Raw genomic sequence first — 22718 nt, 5'->3', positions numbered from 1 at the left:
ACCTTGTAAAAGTAAAGTATCCTTGTTACACGAAGGACAATAAAAGTTTTTATGATAATGAGAATTGTATTTTTATAAAACGAAAAAATATAAAAGCATTTCTGAAATAAGTATTTTTGCAGCGTGTTTTCTCTCGTCGTTATTTATGTTATTTCGAACAAATGGTTGCACAGGATTATTTTCACTGCTGAAAATCGTAAATTTTCCGGTACTTTGCCGTAATGGCACAAAAAGTACAAACGAAGCAGACCTGAACATGTGTATGTTTCGTGATCTCGTCATTAGCTAGCTCTTGTAACATCTACATAACGTAACATAATAACACCAAAAGTATCATTTTATATAGCTTAATTCATTAATTCGTAAATCCTTTTCTGAAATTCATCTGTTAAAGCATAATTTGTTGAAAAGGAAGATTAATTAATAAAAGAAGCATCGTTTAAATGAATGTTTCATTTTTAGTTGTTCAAATAAATCTGATTGCTTCTTATATGTATGTTAAAGATTGACTTGTAACATTTACAAACAAAAACTAGATTATAATAATTAAGTAATCATTTACATTTCATACTACGTTTTAAAACATTTATCAGAGGGTAACTTTATCCATTCATCATTGTTAATTTTATTAACCTCACACGCATATCAAACGACGGTACGTTTACTTTTTCTAGAACACACATATCTTAATCTCCAATCTAGTTTCATTGGAACGACGGCATTTCACTATCACTTTTAATGCATCTATAAAAGTATCATTTCTACGATCTAAATAGGAATGAAATTTGGTTGGCTAAGCAATTATTCCAAATTGACATATTGAATAAGCAATAAAAAATTTTCAAGTGTATCCTCATGTATGAATTTCTCTGATGTGGAAGAATATAGTCGTTATTTGATCACATCTATCAATTTCGAACATGCCTTTATTATAGATTATAATAGATAACTGTCTGAAGTCTAACTTCTTTATTCAAACCAAGCATATCAAGGTGTACCGTGCAACTGGGACTAAAATAACTTCAAAATGATTATAAATAGAAAAATGCATTATGAAACAAAATGAAGCGGTTGCAATTACGTTTTATACTTCTGCTTGCATTTTTGACATATCTTCATGCTTTAAAAATCATTTATTTAAAAATTAAGTATTACAATCTGAAATTTGGATTATTTTGACATATTATTGAACGTCATGTCATATTTATGATATATTATTATATACACTTCCATCTTCTTCTTCGTACTATTTATCATATGAGTCAAGTCTGATCATCATCAATAATGTTATATTATGTACATACATATATGTCATGTGGTAATCTCAAAACGAAATTTGTTTATAACACATATGAATATTTATATAAAATTGTCACTTTCCAAAAAAAGAGCGCTGTAGACATAAAAATTATATCAGTTAGCAATTATTTCTTTTTCGGAATTTTTTCAATTTCATAGGAAAAATATTTCTCTATCACTGAAAATATTCATTCATTCAGCTTTCTTGTTATACGAAAGAATTATATAATCAGTGTTTTTAATGGAAAATGAAATGGATTTTCTTTCGACACTGTATATGAACTGTTGTACTGAAATCAGTACAACAAACTCTCGTTTTCATCGCAAACATAATCTACTTATAGGGGAAATCCTGTTATCGCGCAATTGTTAGGAATCTCTGTCCTATCGGATCTAGTAACGTACTCGCCACAGTGTATTGATTCACTTACTGATTTTGCTATACGTACTTCCCAAATGTAAATAATGGAAATCTTTTAATGTAGAGTGTAGATCATAATTTAGATAATCAATAGTCGAACAGTCGATAATGCGAATAATGCGATTGATACCCAGAGTTAGTGTTATCATAGTAGTGACGCGATACAGATATATCTGTAATAAATCCAACAAATCTTAGACACAGGACTATTACGCAGGCCTGAAGATCACGTATTCTACGTTTATTATTATACAAATTTAATTATATTTTGTAAAGCCATAAAAACGTGTTATGACGAAGAATAAGGCTATAATTTAATAAATTATGAAACTCTTACGACACTTGGTAAGATGATGCATTTAAAACTATGGTCTTCGGAAGTTCACAGGATCAAGTCTTGATAAATCTATTTGTTACGACCGTTCGCGAAGAGACGCGGTCGCGAGGAAAACGCGTCAGCGAGAGTCGTAAATTCTCGCTACGATTCTGCTAATCGACACCGCGAAATAGTCGTTCCCCTGTTTCGATTAAGATAACAGAGGTAGTTCGATGAATTTAACACTGTATTAACAGGTTAACCTAAAATAGTATATTTGACAATAATATGATGAACACGCCACAAATTGTTTAACAATGAATACAGTAAATATGTTACAGAAGGTTGACCCGACTTTACGATATCTCTCAATGAATTCGTTAGACTATGCGACTTTAATTTTACTCGTCTGACCTCTCGATGTACAACGTTTGACTCGTCAGAAGGGACTGATTGCCCTTCGATCATTTCTTTGTCTTCTCTGGGAAACGACCCCCACTACGCTCGGGTCACGCCACCGTTCGCGCCTATGATCACGTATACCACCTTCTTGTGTGGAAAAAGTAACGGACCAAAATCGACGTTTCTAGATCTCGCTACTTGGTGACAACTATACGCTCGTCGATGCATTGTGTATGTTTCGTTGGGTAGATAAGACGATCTGTCTGCGATACTGTAGGACCGCGAGCGATGGTTAGAAATACAGTCTGTGGTAAGCCTCGTTGCGTAACACTATTATTGTTGATTTTCTGTTTATTTATGTCGTCTAGTAGTTGTAAAGTGCTTTAATATATAAAAGTTAAGATGGTGATAAATTTAGGTTCCAAGATAATCATTTTAATCACTGGTTTATAAACAAATAATTCAACAGGTTTAGAATAAACCGTGGAATAACTTCATAAATCCACGAAGACCTGAGTTCTGTTGATAAAGATTAAATACTATTCAGTGTTTATTATAATCTTTAATATCAGTCATGTTTTATAGTTCGTTATCTTAAAATAACATGAAAGTTAGTTTACTTTTCGAGAATATTTTGTGTGATGGTAAATATTTAATTATATGAAATTTAATTGGTTTCACGAACAAACCAATTTGCATTTTAATATTTAATTTCATCGATACAATTAATCAGAATATAAATGGATCTACATCGGTGATGATTTATAATTAGTAGGTAGTACTTATATCGAAGACTGATTAATTCTCAATTGATATCGTTAAATCGTGGATGCCTCGCAATAGTTTAGCCTAAGTTACTTTTAAGATATTTTAAGGTATTTTTAAGTAATTTTAGTGTATATATTTCGTCTTAATTTGTATTTTTATGTTGTGGCACAGACCATCAATATTTATGATCAAAGATATAGAATAAAGATTAAAATTAAATATTATTAACACAAAGCGTTGTGTGACGTATAACCCACGTCAGACGATTGAAAACACTAAAGAATTTATTTTTAAAGGAATTGACAACAAAGACAGAGTATTGTCATTAAAAACGCGTTTGACGTAATACATTAATGAGCCGCGAAGATGTTCTTCTTATTTTTAAATGATCCAAAAAACGAAACGATATTTCATTTTGTAAAAGTAAAACTATTCTACTCAAAGTTATTTATTTGCATACGTGTATGTATAATTCAATTAAATTCAATAAAAGCTTAATCGATACACAATTCAAGTAAAAACAATCAGTTTTCAGCTACAGTTTTCAGTCCCCATTTACTCATTTCCCGTAGTAATTATAACCATGCGGTATGTAAAAAGATTTCTTTTTTGTGCATGTAAAAGCGAAGTATTAAAAAGACAATTATGGATAATTCTTTAATAGATGATTTTTTGATGGAGTATCATAATAGCAAAAATATAAAGCGTAAGTATCGTGAAATAATTGGTCCAATTAGTAGAGAAAAATAAATTATAAATGCTATACGCTACATTATATAATATGACAACAATTTTCAGGAAACAACGTGGCTAACTATATAAAACTTAATGTTATAATTAAACAATCATTAATTAGGACTTTATTGCGATCGATACCCATGGTCGTAACGTTTCATCTGATGCGTATTGTATCATCACGATTATCAGGGACACCCGTTGCATACGTAAACACCCAGACGTGTTGGTATTCCACCTAAATCCGCTAATTACCCATCACTATTGTCCATCGACAATGAAAGCATGTTCTTAATTAAATTCCATTCTCGGCAGAACACAAGGTCCTGCTTTGTCGTTGTCCTGAAAAGGCTTTCGATTAATGAGCTTGCACAGCCTGCTACGAAAGCTGTAAGCTGCAATGAGTAACGACACCGGCATTAACATACATAGTTCGGCAAAACATCGCAGAGCTATAGCGAAAGAGAAAGAAGTAGTCTCAATACCCCACCAAACAAGCCGGTGGCGTGAGCGGTGCGCGCACGCGCACTCAACGAGCGCCTTTAAAGCTTGCTGCCGCCAAAATGCATTCTCAGAGTCAGTTGTGCACTACCGGTTGCGAAGTACGGGTCGTACTGTGATTACGTGTTCATTGACTGGTATTCGTGAGTTAAGAATAACATTTTACGGTATCGGAGAAACTGAAACAACGTGCGTGTGACACGTTCTTTGCATTCTATTTAACCTTTCGAGGAAACACGCTCGTTCTACACTATCGTGTGTTAGCGTTTCGAAAACACTTTTGCTCTCGTGTGCGAGTCAGTTGCATTCGCGTTTTTCGCTACGACCTCGTCTGAGTGAAACAGAACCTGTGAAACAAACTGTCGTCGAAGAAGTCTAGAAATGAGAAAACTTATGGAGAAACAGCTGTCTTGGCTTGCCTTACTCGTCACTGCGTTCTACTCTCGTGAGTAACTTTTACGTATCTTTCGTGTGATTTCTCAGCAGAAAGTCTGAAATACTCTTTACGTATGGTATCGCGGACAACAAGATTATCTCAGTTTCGGTCAACGAAATCTCGATCGAACAGTCAAACTCTATACGTGCTGTTGAATGCAATAACGGTGGTATTTTGAGGGAAAGGTGTGTGTATATTTATGTTTGAAGAATTTGATTTTTCGCAACAGTCGACCTAGCGTGATATATTGAAAGTAATGGCGGCATAATTTTCGTATCCAAGGAAACATTTTACTGATCGAAATTCGATGATCGAATACCTAGATTCGAAACATTAGACGGGGACATTGGAGGCGGCGTTAGTGTTCTATCTTTAGATATTTTCGCTCTATTTCTGACGTGTTTTGCGAGTGTAATTATAATAGCCGCCTGTGAGATCTCGTACGAGCTATTGCGTGTGAATTCGTAAATTTGTTTACATACGCTGCCTCTGGTGACTAAACCATTAACTGACCTACACAGCGTTCACTGTGTCCTTGATTTCATTCAATCAGACACATCTGCCTGCGTAACTTATCAATCGCGTAAATAGTCCAATTTACGACTTCATCATCGAGGACGATTTTATTATCTCTTTATAACGATATCAATGTATTTCATTCACAAGTTTCTACGTTATTTAAAGGATTGAACTTCTTTATTAAAAATACTTATAAGATCGATTATAAATTGAAATGATAATATCGATGGGTGATATTAACAAAGAAAAAAGTTGATGTATGTTCTTTTTTTTCTGTGATGCCTAATTGGTCAATTAAACGAAATATAGCTGCAGCGAATTGAAAATCAACAGCATATGTTGTGACGTGCAGTCGCGATGCGTTTGTATTTTATTAACGTCAATGGCTTGATTTTTATGAGTAAATATAATGTGAAATAAAAAACTGTACTTAATTTCATTCGAAAACGGTATTTACGATCGCATAAAGAGTGAAACACGCATGGCGTGAAATTCTAGAATGATCGTTTGAGAACAGGATCGTGCAATTAGATTTTCTCGTGGTGCGATACTAAAATAACACGATGCTCTTACCACGTGGGTGAGTCTCTCCGTTACATCGTACGAGATGACGTCGCAGTCGCTGATTGGACGACCGGATGGGCGTGCGCCTGGCCTTACCTTAGCAGCGTATAGCGATGGGACTGACTCAGTCCTTGGAATTTTCGAACAAGCCGGTTGTCAAACGTTTTCCACAGTAATTACATAAATCAAGGAAGATCGTAGCGTTTTTCACACATTGCTTTGAAACTTGTTCTGAAAACCAGATGATAATTAAGGTGTATGTTTGATGAATCATTTATAGGATGATAATGTTTAATTCATACAAGATTTGATTCTGGAAATTATGGCTTTAAATCATTGATATAGCAAATTATCATTCCTTCAGAATGACAAAGATTCACTTTAGCAACACTGTTTAGCAATGTGTACATAGAATAAGACACTTACACTTGAGAATTAGAATTTTTGCGATTTGAATTCAAACGAATTTAGTCAGTCGAAATTAAAATTCGGTAATGAAATTTGGAATACTAAAAATAGGAAGAAACGAATATTTTATGTCTTTTAATTTATCATTTTGTATCATAAAGAACAACTTATCCCACGATTATTACTTACGTAAGTCTATATGGATCTATTAAAAGTCAACTTAAAACCGTCAGTATGTATTATGCTGCACAGGAGTTCTTAGGCTATTTTTAGCATTAACTATAAAGTAAGATCATGAGCAGATGCTCAGGGTTAAATTATACTTCCTGTATGTGTATTTTCTATTTTACACAATTTTCTCATTTTGTTAAAATCTAAAAATATACGCACAGAACAAAGACAGAAATAACTTGGAAAAGGTTATTCGAATTATTAAGATGTATTATTTTGTTTATAATTTTAGTTGTTACAGGACTCTTATGTTAAATATTGTAATAAAAACTGCAATTATGTAGACTAAGATTAGGTATTTTTTTGTACGTTTTATATCTAGTATGTAAATCCATCGCGTTTTTCGATCATTGTTTCATTCACTATTGACATTTGTATGTATTATGTTTTCTACCATATTTGTTATTTTAAGTCACATTCATATTTCAAGTATACTTCTCAAAGCTTTCTAACTTATTGAAAATTATTTCAATAGAGTGATTTAAATTAGAACATCGTGCAAGTCGACACATAATTTTTCATTCATAATTTTGTTATAATTATTGTAAATGATTTTTGTAAATTTCTGAATACAAAATGAATCCTTTTACATTAATATAAAATTTTAATAAATTAAACATTCCTTGATTTCCTTGATAATCAATTATCACATTTCGTATAAGAGCAGAAAAGGACTACACATTTGTGAATGAAGTTATTATATCTGATCTTAATAAAAAATTTAATGTGTTCTGTGTTTTGCGTTCGTTAAACCTGAAATTCGGTACTCAATATACGCTTGGCGCCACATTGCTTTTTGTTCCAATATGTTTATATAATATTACGTGATAGTTACGCAGAGTCAAAAAAATTAATTAATGTATGAAGAGAACGACGCTGCACAACAATGACCCGAATGGCAGGTGTCGATTCTCCACCTTAATATAAGAGGTCAACGATGACAATTGTTCTGATCGATTCCATCGCTATTCCATATACACAATGACAAAACTGCGTGTCAAGGTTTTCTCGAATCCATGCAGAAAATGGTCGCATATCAAAAACATTCTCAGCCTCTTTTTCTTCACAGGCCGTTCTCTCACACGAGGAGAGCCGGTTTCTCGCCATGCATTCCATCGAGTTTAAGTTCTCCTTTCGTAACCAGCCGCGTAGGTATACGTGCACGCCCAAGATAGACGGATGTCCGGTCATCAGTATCTCTCTTCTTCCGCGAGAACTTGCTATTCGCGGAATGCGAAATGGCATCACGTTATTTTCACTCCCGCCACCGTTGAAATGCATTTCCATGCTGCTGCTTTTATATCGTTAACCGTCTGTAATCGAATTTTTCTTTGTTTGCGAGGAAAAGAAATTACAATTCCTCGTTCTGATGGGAGTAGGAAGTAATAACTCTCAGAAACAAGTCGTGTAGCAGTACAATGATATTATGACGAAGGAAAGTAGCGTAATAATAAACGTATGGGAGAGTACTGTTAAAGGTATTATAAATCTTCGCTCCTAATCGAATTTCCTCGTTATCTATGGTAAATAGTAAGAAGTCATTTTTCAGATACTATTATGAATGAATTTTTAAAAATTTCGTAATTTTTTATTTAGAATACACGCTCACTTTTCTCACTATTGCTCAATAGTAATTAATGTTTGTTTAATTTTTAAAGTATTTGTCCGATAAAGATTTTGAAATTCATACAAAGACATTCGATATTAATTGAAGGAGTAAATTAAAAATTTCCGACTATGTACATACATGAATCATATATTTAATTGTAGTATAAGTCCTTTAATAAATAATCGTAATAAATAATAATCGTGGTGTACGCAATAGATATGTCGACGGTCATTTAAAATAATTATTGGAAAGTAATTTCTGTTTCGAAATCGATATAATAGTAGATATTAAAATTTGCTAAAGTGATTCTATTATCAGATAACTGAAAATCTAAGATTCAATTTCATGAGTTAATTAATTAGTCTTGTTAAGTGGGAAGAGGATAAAGATTTTCGAGTAACTGATAACAATAGTTTAAATTAACGAGCTCTTGAAAATCGAATTACTTTTTTACGTCTTTTATGGGAAGCAGTTCTTGTAATTTCTTACTTGCATAATCTGTGCATTGAAAGTATTATCAGATGCTGAACACCCTATATAGAAGAAAGTGATAGCGATCGAAGTAACTCGATTTCTATTTCGTTGATACGATTGTACATCTATGAAGACTCATCATCTTTTTTGATCCTGTTCGCGTTTCAGCTTTAGCCTGTTCGTTTAGATTTAGATTTAAACCGTTTTTTCTACGATTAATTACCGAACCTTTCAGTCGAAAAGAGTTCACCGGGCCTAAAGTTCATTCGAAAGAAAATCAGCGTATAAAGAACCAATGAGTACGCGTATTTACGAAATTCAGGTCTTATAGAGACATCGCTTTAAATTCAGATTACGATTATGGCTAGGATAAGGTAGAATACGTGCAGTTTGATCACATTAAGAGGATTCCTTCGCACAGTGTTCGTTAAGGAGGAGCAAGGTATCGGTATAGTTTTCGTAGTCTCTGCATCTTTCACGATTCGACCACTGTTAGCTGACTTTATACCTTAATCCAAAGTCGAGAAGTTCTCTCGTAGTATCGAAACTTGGCCCCTTCAATTATAACCGTAAATAACGACACAACAACCACCATCGGTCGGCTTACTGGTCCAGAACCCGCGTTTTTTTCTTTTTTGCTAGTCTTGTTTCATTCGCTTGCGTACTCTCTCTCCCTTTCGTTTCGTGCAATTTCATTCGTCGACTTTTACTTTTCGTTTACCTTTTGTACCGCAATCAACGCGCGAGAATTCTCTGGTGAATATGGAAAACAATGTACTCGGAAGTACGCGGCACTGGTCTCGATCTGTTGATTTTAAACGGGCGTCGATTGTATCGGCCCTGTTCATCTGCTTTTTTGATTGACCAGAAACTCGAGCTGCGATTCCGTTGGGACGATCCAGTTGTTATCTATTTATTGAATGTTACTTCATTCAGGACTCCCCCTTTTTTAGCACTGTAGTTTGTTAGTTCCTTTTTTTTCCTTTTTTCTCAAATTTAATCGAAACGCGATAGATTTGATTTACGTTTCGATGGTAGTTTGTAAACGTTTTGTAAGCTAAAGTATTTATGAAATTAATGTTTGAGTACCGTTAAAAATTCGTTATTGGTATAAAAAATTATTGGATCATACGGTTTTATCCATTAATTGGATGTTACTTGATTCATTCTTCTCTCTCTCTTTTTTTTTAAATGCTATTTTGTTCATTTTTTTTAAATTTAATCGAAACGCGATAAATTTGATTAAAAATTTCGATGGTAGTTCGTTAACGTTTTGTAAATAGAGACATCTATGAAATTGATTTTGGAGTACTGTTAACATTTTGTTATTTCTATGAGATTTTGCAAGACTGTTTAAATTCGGTGTAAATGTTTATTCGATTAATTAAAATTCCATATGATTTAAGTAACAAGTACTTGGGAATATTTAAATTCTATCTCTGTGATTTGAATCGCGTTTAATTTAATACTTTCGAAGGTTCACTCTATATTATAATTATTAATTCCGATAGGAGTGACCAATTGATTGGATGACAATTAAATCAGAGCTAAAGTAAATTGAAATATTCCTTCGGTCGTAGACTCTGAATGCAATTGAATATTAATAAAATTAAATCGTTTTATAGTCGTACACCGTTATTAATTCCAATTGCATTTTAAGTAATAAAAGCGACAATTCAGTATCTCCGAAGTAATTGATTTATCAATACAATTAAAGTTTCGCGAACCTCAATGGTATTTGATTTTTCTACATGAATTGTAATTGGAGTAACAATTAATCCAATTTATCTTTACGAATTTTCTAAATTTTCTAACATTCCAAATTTTACGCTTTTCTTATTCTCTTTGCTAACAAGATCATTGCTTAATAATATGTAAAGGGTAAACATTTTCTTTATGTTTGGAATTAATAATTCATAATTTAATAATAAATACGATTCATGGATATAGTTTGAGATCGTTTCATCGTTCGACTATTGAAATAAAGTATTCGGTCTAAAGACTGCTTGTAAAAAGCAGTTTTACGTTGATTTGCGATAAATTGTAGGAAGACGTTGCAGTTCGATACCGAGCCTCATAATTAACGTGAGTTCGTACATGCAACCCGATCATTTCGAGAGGGAAGTCGCAAGACCAGGAAAGTTTTTGGCAGCCGAAAAGCAGGGTCGTTTGTTGGCAGGGTCATCCATCTGTTTTGTCGAGGTGTCGAGCGGAGCCAAGAACTGCAAAAAGACTCGTTCGTATGTCGGTCATTTTAAGTGCGACAGACGAGAAATTTAAACCCCTTGCAAATTATCGCGTACAATGAATCGATTAGCGGTTATTGATTCGTGAATCTTCGATAAAAAGAAAACGTTTCCCCAGTGATAAGATACTATCTTGATACATACTATTTGAGATTACTCGATTCAATAAGTGACTTTTCTTTTTTATCTTTAGTGGATCGTAGTTTGCTATATAGGGAGGATTACAGGGAAACGCTACAATGGTTGATTTAGATTCTTGAATATAGTCAGAATATAAATAGTTTTCGACATTTTAAGGTCTGTGGAGTAGTATTTTGTGATAAACTTTACAGAAGCTTTGAAGAATGGATCTCTGCAATAACTTTCAGAGTATTAGAAAGAAATTATTTCTAGCAGTTTTAGTAATTTTAGTAGTTTATTATAATGAGCGAAACGAGTTTTACTGTGATCTCCACTTGCGATTTGTAAAAGTGTTACGCTTTATTTCAGCGAAATATTAACTCGTTGGAGCTGAAAATCTGATAACAAGTGAGCTTCGAAACTGACATCTGCATCCGTTAGATTTTATCGACGATTATTGATTTTTACATATCTCACGATCTGCTTGCAAAAATAGCCTATTTGTTTAAAAAAATGTTTGCTAATATTTCGTTATTAAGAGATTTGCCTTTTGAAAGACAAACGTCATACTGATCGTAATTATTTTAAAGTTACTGACGAAACATACTTTCGTATTATAAAAATTCACGAATTTGTTGCATTTTTTATTTCCATTCACGTATCACTAAACTTCGTAAAATGAATCATTCTAAATCAGTTGTAAAGCGATGAAAGTGTATTTGTCATATTTCAAGCGATTCAGAGTTGATGGAAGCGAAAAGGTAACAAGATGAAAAATGCCAACGAAAAAAATTCCAGAGTCAGTGAAAGAAAGACGAATTCACGATTGTAGAGATATGTGACGAATGCTTTTAATTTTAATTAAAAGCAATCGCGTTTTGTAACGATGGTAGTAGCGGAAACAATTTGTCGCTCCATTTTGCAGAATCGCCCTTTGAAAGCTTAATTTAATGCCGTTGATACATGTGTTCCATCGTGGTTTCTGATTTTTCGAATTTTTTCCTCCATTTCGATTTTTGCTCGAAAACGAAAATGCTTGCTGGACCATTATCTCTCACGGCCGGTTTGTAATTTACCCTAATGGAAAGGTTATCCGTACTCGACTTGTTCGAGCCCGTACAACGTTATCTTCGTTATTGTTGTTATTGCTGTTAAATACATGCCAGAGGCGACGTCAGGTCAAAGAGTATCCGATTCTGATGCGGGAGATGACAACGTTATCATCATTGTTTTGTCTAGTGTGCCAAAGATAATAGACGTCATGTGTCAGTTGCACGCCGGATATTGTTGCTGATCCGGACATTAAAATTACTGATCGTCGTTACAGTATTTAATTAATGTGATCAGTGATTTTAATTAACGTGCTCGATTAAGACGTTCTTCTGCTGCAAGCTGTGGTGTTTCGGCATCTTTCGCAACAAAACTATACAATTTGTGTTTGTTGAAATTTTCCACATATTTATTATATATATTTATCTATATCTTAATAATATTCATAAATTTTCTTGAATGAAATATTCAAATTTGAAGAGTATTTACAGCCTGGAATATACTTACATATTTATACACTTTTAAAGTTGAATTTTGTTTAATTGGTAAATTAATTAATATGATGATGACGACGAATGAATTAACAATAGCCATGTATTTTACCTAATGTTTTTCTAAAGAAAATACAGTTGTCTAGGATTTGGGACCAATTTTTTCATCATTTGGTTAATCAATAATTTGTTGAAGCGCGAAAGAGAAATGTCTTTTTATAGTTTCTATAATTTCGATCTGCTTAGTTAAGATAGAGAAAAGTAGATTTTTAATTAGGATGAGTTCGGCTATAATAAGTAGAAGTAGCAGAATGAAAGGAGAAGGTTGTTAATTAAAAACGTGACGACATTTTGGAGTCTAACTAAAATAATAATCTTTATCTTTTTGTATTTTTTGTCGATTGGAGAAATGAAAAAGTAAGAGATTTTGAATTAATTCTAGCAAGGTTTATAACAATACATGCGTTAAAGATGTACATAAAATCTAGAGTTGATCAAGTAGATTTTTTTAATATCACGAAAATCGCTTTAAAAGATATTTAAACATGTATAATTTTTAAAACTCGAAGATAAAATTTTAGACATATATTTAATAATAATTCTTCCTCTTTCTTTGAATCTGGATCTTTCCTTTTCTGTTGAACCTTGAAATGCTTGTGGAAATTTAATTTAATACTAAAAAATGGATTTTTGATGATTATTGCTCGTGAATATTTGAAGGGATGTAACTATAAGGAGATGTCAGAGTTCTGAAAGATAAATTGCAGTAAATACTAGATGATAGTTCTCATAATAATTTCTGAATAGAAAATGTGCTCACTTTTGAGAAATAAAATTACTAATTCATAGCATAGTTATGTTACTATAATAAGGCAGTAAGATATTCATTGCATTTCTTTATCCAAATGAATATTTTCGAGTTCAATTATGTAATGGAACATGAACTTTTCATACAAGTATTTTACTTTTGTAGTTGAATTATTTTGTACCAGATTTTATCTCTGTAATTTTCTAACCGATCTAATTTCGTAATTTTCTAGTAAATCTCAATTACGTTCATTATTATTATGGTCCATTTGTTAGTATCTTTTGAAATATCGGTTGATTCTTTTACTTTGAAACTTTTCAATATCTTTCGAATAAAGAAATACACGCTCCTGAATATTTGATATCCGTAAAATCTTATTAATGTATTATTCAATACTAACGATTTCGTATCTACAATTTGATTCGCGGAAATTGTATTGGTTTATTGTTTCACCTGTATTAACGGGGTACGTTGAAAAGGCAAAAAGTCATCATGATTATTCGGAATGGTACTATTACATTTTCAATCATGATATCTTGCTCGACATTCTGTTTATTTTTACCTTTCAAACGTGGCTGGTGAGATATAAATGCAGGAAAGTTGGTTTCGAAAGCTCGCAAATGTTGCAACATTTCGGAGGTGGATGAAAACGGTCGAATAAATTCACGGGAACGTCCACTCTGATTTCTAGTTTAAAATTACATCGCCAGATGCAATTTCCTGGAGCAAACGTCAATAGTTTTGTTTGCAGTCAGTTACGACATTCTTCCAATAAATTAGTCGCGTCGCCTTGCCATCGTCGATCGTTCGATCGTTGTATAAAGAGAGAACGAAAATGGTTCATGACGCGTGCTTAGTGCTCGTCTTAGTACAAAACAACGCGGTATTGTTCGTTTCATAATTGGATGAGAACATTCCACGGAATTTTCATGCCACAAGTTTCATCTAATAAACATGTCGATCGTATCGAATATTTTAATTAATTCGCATTCCCCTCGATAGATATTTAAATTTCATTTCGCCAGTCCATTGTCGGCTACTATTTTGGCTTGTAATCCGTACAAACTTGGAGGAACTTTGGCATTTCGAATAGCTGTAAAGATATTTTGATACAGGCCGTACGTAAATCCTGGGATACGGAAGCGTGAAATTTCAGTGTCTGACACTTTTAGTAATTTCTTTATTATTTTTAGAATTTTAAGCTTGACATATTTCGAGAATTTAATTTTTTCGTAAACAATAGAACTTTAATATAATATAACTGATTATAATGTTTGTGAAAACTGCAATTACAAGAATTATAAATTACGGTAATTATCGCGCAAGTGGGATCCCAAGTTCAATGACCTTAAGCTTGAGATATGTTGTAGACAGGAAATTTCAATGTAACATATACTTTGACCGAGGCGTGGGACGATCATGGTTCAAAAATTAGATTAAATCTTTTGGGGGGTCTGATGGGCTTCGCCTTGAAGCTAATGAAATCTAATCTAACCATATCTTACCATTATTAGGATCGCAATCCTGTGCAAATGTACATGCAATTTTATTTTTAACCACTTGTATTGGAGTAAATCTAACAAGTACCATTTTTCTTTTTATCATAAGTTTCGAACCACGATCGCCCTACATCTCGGATAAAGTGCATGTTACTCAGGACCCTGCCTTCTACAAGATATCCGAAATCCAACAAAACTTAAGTTGAATCCCCCGTTTGCGCATAATTACCTCAATTACAAAATACATATATTGTATTTAGTCACTATTTTATAAAATTATTTTGTAAAATAACTGTCATTGATAAATATTATTGATGTTGGAAAAAACGGGTATAGAAAGAAATGAGTAATCCTTAATAAGAATCGCCAGAACAATGATATAGAAAGTTCGATACCACTTATGGAGGTACATATTTCATTCTAAGATTGTCATCGAATTACCAATCCCAAGAGTGTTTTGGTATCATCTGTATTCTTGATAACGTTCGTAACACGATATCTACAGCCTCTTGTGTATCATTATCAGATTATTAACGAATTTAATTAACCTAATGCATCCTCGTGTTCATCAATTACATTAGACTTGTAATCGAGTATACAAGACTCACATGTAGCCGAAGTTATTATTATTACGTTATGATTTTATCGCTGGGACGTACGTATGTACATATACTCCATGATTTTAGTGAAATTTGTTTGCTGATGTATCATATATACTTTTTGTCCAGACTGAATATGTTTGCTAATGGATTTGGTATAAAGCGTTTCGTAAGAAGATGTATCGATGCATAAATATCAGTAAAATTATGATTTTCTGCAGCGTAGGAAAAATTGTTGATTTTGGCAACTACACGCGCGCTGTTTACGCAAACTTACGGTAAATTAACATTTTTCCTGTTATCGGTATTGCTGATAGTTTCACTATGAATTTAGTTTTCGCTTCCTTACTATTTAATTTTAGATCGTCGGTAATACTCTGTTTATACGAACCTGTTGAGAGAAGCGGTTTATAGAACTGGAGTTCATAAAGTACGATTTACTGAGTTTTCCTACTGCTCGTGATTTTTCATTTATATAGTAGAAATTCACGTTCAGATAAGTAGATTTAGTCAATCATACAATAAATTCATTCACTCGAATAAGTAGATTTAGTCTTCTAGATAAATAGATTTGATAAGCAGAAATTCATTTAATCGAACAGTGACTAAAATTTCATTCAAATAAATGAAATTCTATTGTAAATTTAAGTACTAAGAAGTCACATTGATTAATTTTATGTATTGAAATGTAAACAAAAGTGTGTTAAGTGTTTCCTTCGATTTTAGTTTATGCAATTTTTCATAATAAATAAATTTATGGAAGTAAATAATTCACTTTCTTAAAAAGTTTAACAGTAATTACGTATCCGGATAACGAAATTGAGATATCTTTAAATCGATCAATTTGATTTCTGAGAAGCTAAATCATAACTCAATTGTAACTACATAGTTTATATTGTACACTTCTATCGTTTTGGTATTAATTTTAATCTTGAATTTTTATTTAGGTGTACGATTTAAGTGTATAAAAGTAACGACCGTTAATGATAAAAAAAGATATTCCATTTAATCCTTTCATATTGCAACACAAAGATCCTCGCATTAAGCCTTGAAGTATAATATATACTAGACGTTTTCTATCTTAAGTGAAAAATCAGAATTGTATATTTTGTATACCTGACATTAGGAATGCAAGAAATCCTGACGTTGGAGAAGTAATTATTATTCTATAGAAAATAATTTTCTAAAACAATAATTTTATACGAAACAAAAATTATTTTTTGGTATACTTATTCTCTTCTTCTCAATAATTATTTTCATCCCTTATTTGCTAAATCTTCTACTGTCCCTTCTAAATTCCGGGTTACTCTATTATTCCCCGTGTGAATGAGTTAAATATTGTAGCAGATATTCATTTACCATACTATAGAGGTGACAAATTCCATTCATTGTAAGTTCATTCACGTTCGTATATTCTCATTAGCAGTTCCTATTCCGCGGATAAGAAATATACTGTAGTATCGGAAGTATTGATACACCAACAAAATAGATAACTACTCTCGTACGTAACGCGGATTACGTATCTCCGGATATGGTCGTCTATGTTTAGTCTGCAGAAACGGAGCTTGAGTGATAAGGAACATCCATTGTGACGCAAATGATTTCATTCCTCTGACACGTTTCCACGGTGTTATCGCGCGTTCTGTTTGCGAATTAAGCGGATATCGTGCTGTTGATTTTTTGCTGTTATCGTTAGCCGAGCGTAATTTCGCCTACAAATCGCGAGTTTCAGCTGTCATTCTAATCGAAGTCATAAAAAATTAGATTACGAAGAGGCTCATTAATATATTATATCGTTACATATATCATATGAACGTATGAGTGTATATGTTGCGAATAACAAACGAAATAAGATATATGACGTACTAGTTAGACGAGATGTATAATATCTACCAGCGATAAGCATAACGTCAAGCAACACATCAGTTTTTGCAGACAGTTTGCACAAAACAAGATATGCACTGTTGGTCATAAGTATTAGGATACTACTCCTTATATTACATTTATTGGGGAACTCACATAATATTTTAGATAAAAGTTTCTTTTCAAACATTTTGTTTCTTGAACATACATATTTATGTCTTATAATTAACGAGTTCTAAAATTGTATTTAACATTTTACACGATAACACAACAATGACACGAGGTACGATTTATTTGGTGAGGTGTATTTTTATCATAGATTATTTAATAATATAATAATATATATCTAATCTATATCTAATAATATATCTAATAATAATTTGTTATGTGCCACCTGTAATTGACTGATAAGGTTATGTAAATTATGAAATATACTAGATCATATGATGGAACCATTGAATTGAATTAAAGAAATAGAAAATTTAATTGGGAGTAATACAATGAACACTTGTTTTTATTATTCGATAAATGTATGTTAATTTAAACAAAATTTTATATGTCGTATCTTCTTTTAGCGATTTTGAAAATTGTTCAAAATGTTTGTATGTATTATTTGAAAAATAAGTTTCATACAACGCGTGATCTGATAAGTAGCAAAGTATATGTGGTTTGTAGATTCGATGATAATAAAATTCCATTAATTTATGTTTCGTTGCTTACAAATATGCACGCAATTCGCTCGTTTGCAAATTACATTTCGAGGCACTATGTGTTACAATTGTAAAGTCATATGATTCGGATGAAAATAGTATGTACGTGCAGTAGAAACAAATTTCGTCCAACTGCAAATTGTGTTCAGCTGCAAATTGCAAGTTTTTACTCCAGCATTCGTTGAAATTTTTCTGCTAAGATTTTATTTTGATGAAATATTGCAAGATCAAATCTTAACGTTGGCAAAAGTTTTGTAAAAAAGTAATTAAGTAATTTCTGGTTAAAATAAATTATAGAGAGAAAGAAAAATTAATTAATCAGTAAAATGGTGTTATTATTAAATTATTTATCAAATAAAAGGTTACTTAATGTTACTAACATAATGTAGATGTAGTACATACACAAGATATTATGCATTTCTTCAGTTCTCATCTTTTACTTTAATTCAAAATATTTTAAAATTTTTCAGCGAAATGAAATGAATTATTCAGTTGTTACTTCTTTTTATATATTTGTTTTGTTACGCACTCTATTTTCAGTATTTCTAATAATAAGTTGTAAGATGGAAAAGTAACAAAACACGTGTTATATGTAAGATATAAACTATAAGGTATGAGATGTGGATACTAGATATCGTAAACACGAAATTTGAATTTTATCGATCCGCCATATAGGATGAATTTAATAAAAAAAAAAGCGAAACTAAATTTAAAACTCATAGAATTTTAGATCCTGCAGCAATAGATGTTATGTTTAACATAGCTGTTCTGCTGTATACAAAGGGAATCCAAAAGTTATGTTTCAAGAGAGAATTTTTTCAAGAATATAATTTGTTAAAGTACTTTCATAATTTTCAATTTTACATTTTAAATTGAATTCAAAAATAAGTAGTTGGTATTCCTATTTTATAATTTATTAAGGGGTCACGAAGTCAACATAATAAATAACGATCGCTGTAACTCGAACAAAATGCAATAAGTAAATACATTTTTCTATAAATTTCACTACTTTTGTTTTATCAAAAATATATCAAGTCGCGACATGAAATATACTTTTCATAGAAAGTTACAATTAGGAAAGTTTGACAAACATTACCGTAGAGCAACTCATGACTCGAAGTATAATGCCTCCCAACTAAGTTGCTTTAATTATATGTGCACTAAATTGTTGCATATGACGTACTTCTCATAATAAGTTTTGATGAAAAGTTCAAAAAATAGTATATTAGGGAATTAAAATAAACAATTTGTTAGCCTTTTACTATCTTGACAGTAAGTATATATGCAGCTTTTCAGTTTTATCATATTATTATGTAACAAATATTATATGACGAACATCGAAATGTAATTTTGTAGAAAGCGTATTATTACAAGTCTACATTTTTATTGCAAGCCAATTTATTTCCATAAAATACAGGAGACTTTTGTTAGTGTATCTTATTGTGGCGAAATCGTTTGTGATAGTTGTTCAGAAGTTTTAATCGTAACTCCTATGTGGATAGAGGAAATTTCCGAACAAAAATATTGAAATTTGATTGTATATCCCTTTAAATCATTTTTCCGTGGATATTACTGTCTCAATACATATGCTCGAAGACCAAGAGAGTACTCGCTTCGCGTAAAAAATTGATGACGCGAGAGACCAGGGACATTTTCAGAGGTACCCTAAAATTTTCAAAGCTTCCCTAAAATTTTCAGAGCTTCCTTGCCTGTTGCTACTCCATTTAACCGTGGAATATTTTCTAAAATAATTTTCTAGATATTCCTTACTTTTACGTCTAAAAGAATTGTTATCTTCTATACTATCGATCATTAACCAAATAATTAAGATAAAGCTTCCAACATCGTATGATAAAAATAAAAATCCAGATAAATTCGTGATTTTTGCAGTGTGTAATTTCCCGGTTACCGCATTGTTATCTAAATAACGTTCATCCTAACAAGTGTCTAATAAACTAAGTACACACTAACTTACAATCAAATACGTATAACGACCTACTACGATAGCCTCCAACCATAGTGCTTCAAAAATTCCAATAAAACCTCCGCATATCTCTCCCACTAGGTCACGATTACAACGAAAAACAACAACGACGCGCTCTATCAAATCCTACTGCTCGAAATCCACTACCTTAAATCCTTGCCAATTATTTATCCCTATCACGAGTCTTGTTTCACACCGTTCCTTTGGTACGCGCGTTGCCACCCACGCGAGCGTAAGCTGTGATTAAAGGACCCGTGGCGGTGCGGCGAAGGACCGCGTCGGCTAGAAAGTTTCATTAACCCGATACACTTTCTCGGTGTTATCGTCTGGGCCGCAACGTGGCCAGCGCTGGCGTCGCGCACGCACCGAGGCGCCTATTGCCACGTTCACCTCGGCGTCTCTGTTTCGAGTGTGCGATAGTGGTGCACAGGCCCCGTACTCTCACGTTCGCGCGCACACGACCCTATGTGTATAAGTACTTGCGTACGTATTCTAGTTAACGTACGCGCTGACGCAGCGATACGGACCAGCAGGCTGACTGTCGCGAGGGGCGAGGGAACGGATCTTATTTATAACGAGACGAGACCATCGTACGATGCCGGCACGACCAATCGCGAGGCATCTCGTGGTCTGGCCTTGCGGACTGTTTCACCGTGTACACGCACAAGCGTGCGACTGTAATTCAGTGACGCCATAGAAAGCATTCCTTGCCTGTCTCTATGTTTGTTTCCAACGCACGTGTGTAAGTGCCTGCACGTCGTGTGTGTTCCAAAGGCGTTCGAACCTTCTCGACCCCCTTTTTTGGACTAAGAGCTTTTGGGTTAGGGGTAGCAAGGTCTTGTTTGAATGGGGATGGATTGGTTACTACATGGATTTGACTCCCGGGGGATGGAAAGGGTGAGTGGATGATCGGTATTGATCAGTGGGGCACGGTGACATCTGGGGGCGTGGGGAATGAAAATGCGATGAGAATTGTTGAATGACTGCGTAGAACGATAACGTTGACTCGTGGCAGGATCTGGTTGTAGAATTAGCTCTTTTGTCACGCAATGAGAAAATTAATGGTCGTTTACTTTTTATACCGTGAACTGAAACATCGTTCTTTGGTCAAGTTTCTAATTTTTTGAAATACACATATATATAGGTATAGAATTTTCGAAAAATCTCGGCAAAATATTAGATGTGAATTGGATCTATGTATCTCTGTTAATTGCAAGACATGATCTCAAACACCTGTCCTGACATAGATTATAGAACTGATTCAAAGACACCAGGATTATATTATTGTAAGATATTTGCATATATGATATAAATACGTAACATCAATTAAAATATGCTTCTACCTGTATCAAGAAACTAAAGTAGTCGTATCTTGATATAGATGCATTTTAGAATACATCATATATTTTGCTTTGGCAGATAGAGGTAACGAGTATACCCATATTTTTGCTCCAACTTTCTGATACACCGTGTACATGTCCCAAAAAATGAGGATTATTAACATTTTCTTACTTGTATAAGTGAAACTTGCTGAAGTCGTATGATTCGCCGTGACTCTCGAAAAAGTCGGTGATCAAGTTGTACGTTGATTAAATACATCCCACTTTTACAGGCAATTTATGTTCGTTTCTTCGCTCTCAGTTCCAACTCCATACAAATATGAATAAGAATGAGGTAGTAAATAAGTCGGTTATAAATATTCGAAATTGAAATTATAGAACGGTTGAGTCACTATTGGGAGAAAATGGGGTGATGTGTGTTGCTTGCTAATTTTAAACTTCTATACGTATTGCTATGCGATTTGGAAGTATGTTTATATGTATATATGTATGTCTGTGTATATATATATATTTAAATATATATATATATACTTAATATATATATATATACTTAATATAATATATATATATATACATATACATATATATATATATATATATATATATATATATATATATATATATATATACTAAATGATCATTCTCTTTAATTTTATTTTGGTTATTTATTGTTTCACGAATGTATTCTATTACGCTGACATTATATCGAAATTAAACATTTTTTATAACAATGTATGCAACAATTTGCAACATTATGTAAACATTATGTGTTTCTTCTCAGATTTGCATAAATCCAAATGTAGAATGTTGGAGATCCTTTTAAGACCTTTATTGGATTTTAATTAGTCGATGCAAATAGTTATCTACTCGAATAGGAATTAGAGAATTATATCACAGAATTATAGAATTATCTATCTATATTATTGGATTGATATTGGAATGTTGAAATAGGAGATAGGGTCTGAATGCTTGGTAATTCCAATTTTGTGGAAAATAATATTTAGTTCGAATAAAAAGTTCTAAGAGGTAACTCTAGTAGAATTTAAATAGAAGCTTTTGTACGTTTTTATGAATTTATTTATACGTGCTATTCAAATTCCATGGATATATTTTGTGTAACATATTGCCTTAATCAAGATCGATGATGAAATTGCTGATTATGTTGCTGGCCATTCACAGAGAATTTTTGAATTCACGATACGTGAGTGAGTGACCAAATGCAGAAGTTCCACTATTACGTGACCAAATTGAGATCCCTTTTCCTTCTATGTAACCCACGTTGCACCAGTAACATATTCTTACGATTAGAAAGTTCCTGATACAGT

At 32.7% G+C, this 22718-nt stretch overlaps 1 protein-coding gene across 1 annotated transcript in view; it reads left to right on the top strand.

The window, feature by feature from the left end:
• The first annotated feature begins 4527 nt into the window (after positions 1-4527).
• The window catches only part of LOC117235051, a 77916-nt gene continuing 59725 nt past the window's right edge, over positions 4528-22718 (top strand). Inside the window, exon 1 of the mRNA XM_033496715.1 lies at positions 4528-4887. Coding sequence (XP_033352606.1) covers positions 4824-4887 — 64 coding nt within the window. The 5' untranslated portion in view covers positions 4528-4823. The remainder of the gene's footprint in view (positions 4888-22718) is intronic.

The sequence above is a fragment of the Bombus vosnesenskii genome, unplaced genomic scaffold (assembly GCF_011952255.1).
Source record: "Bombus vosnesenskii isolate JDL3184/JDL3185 unplaced genomic scaffold, Bvos_JDL3184-5_v1.1 scf7180000013314, whole genome shotgun sequence".
Classification (NCBI taxonomy): Eukaryota; Metazoa; Arthropoda; class Insecta; order Hymenoptera; family Apidae; genus Bombus; species Bombus vosnesenskii.
The sequence above is the reverse complement of the archived record's forward strand: the minus strand, read 5'-3'. Positions and strand labels throughout refer to the sequence as shown.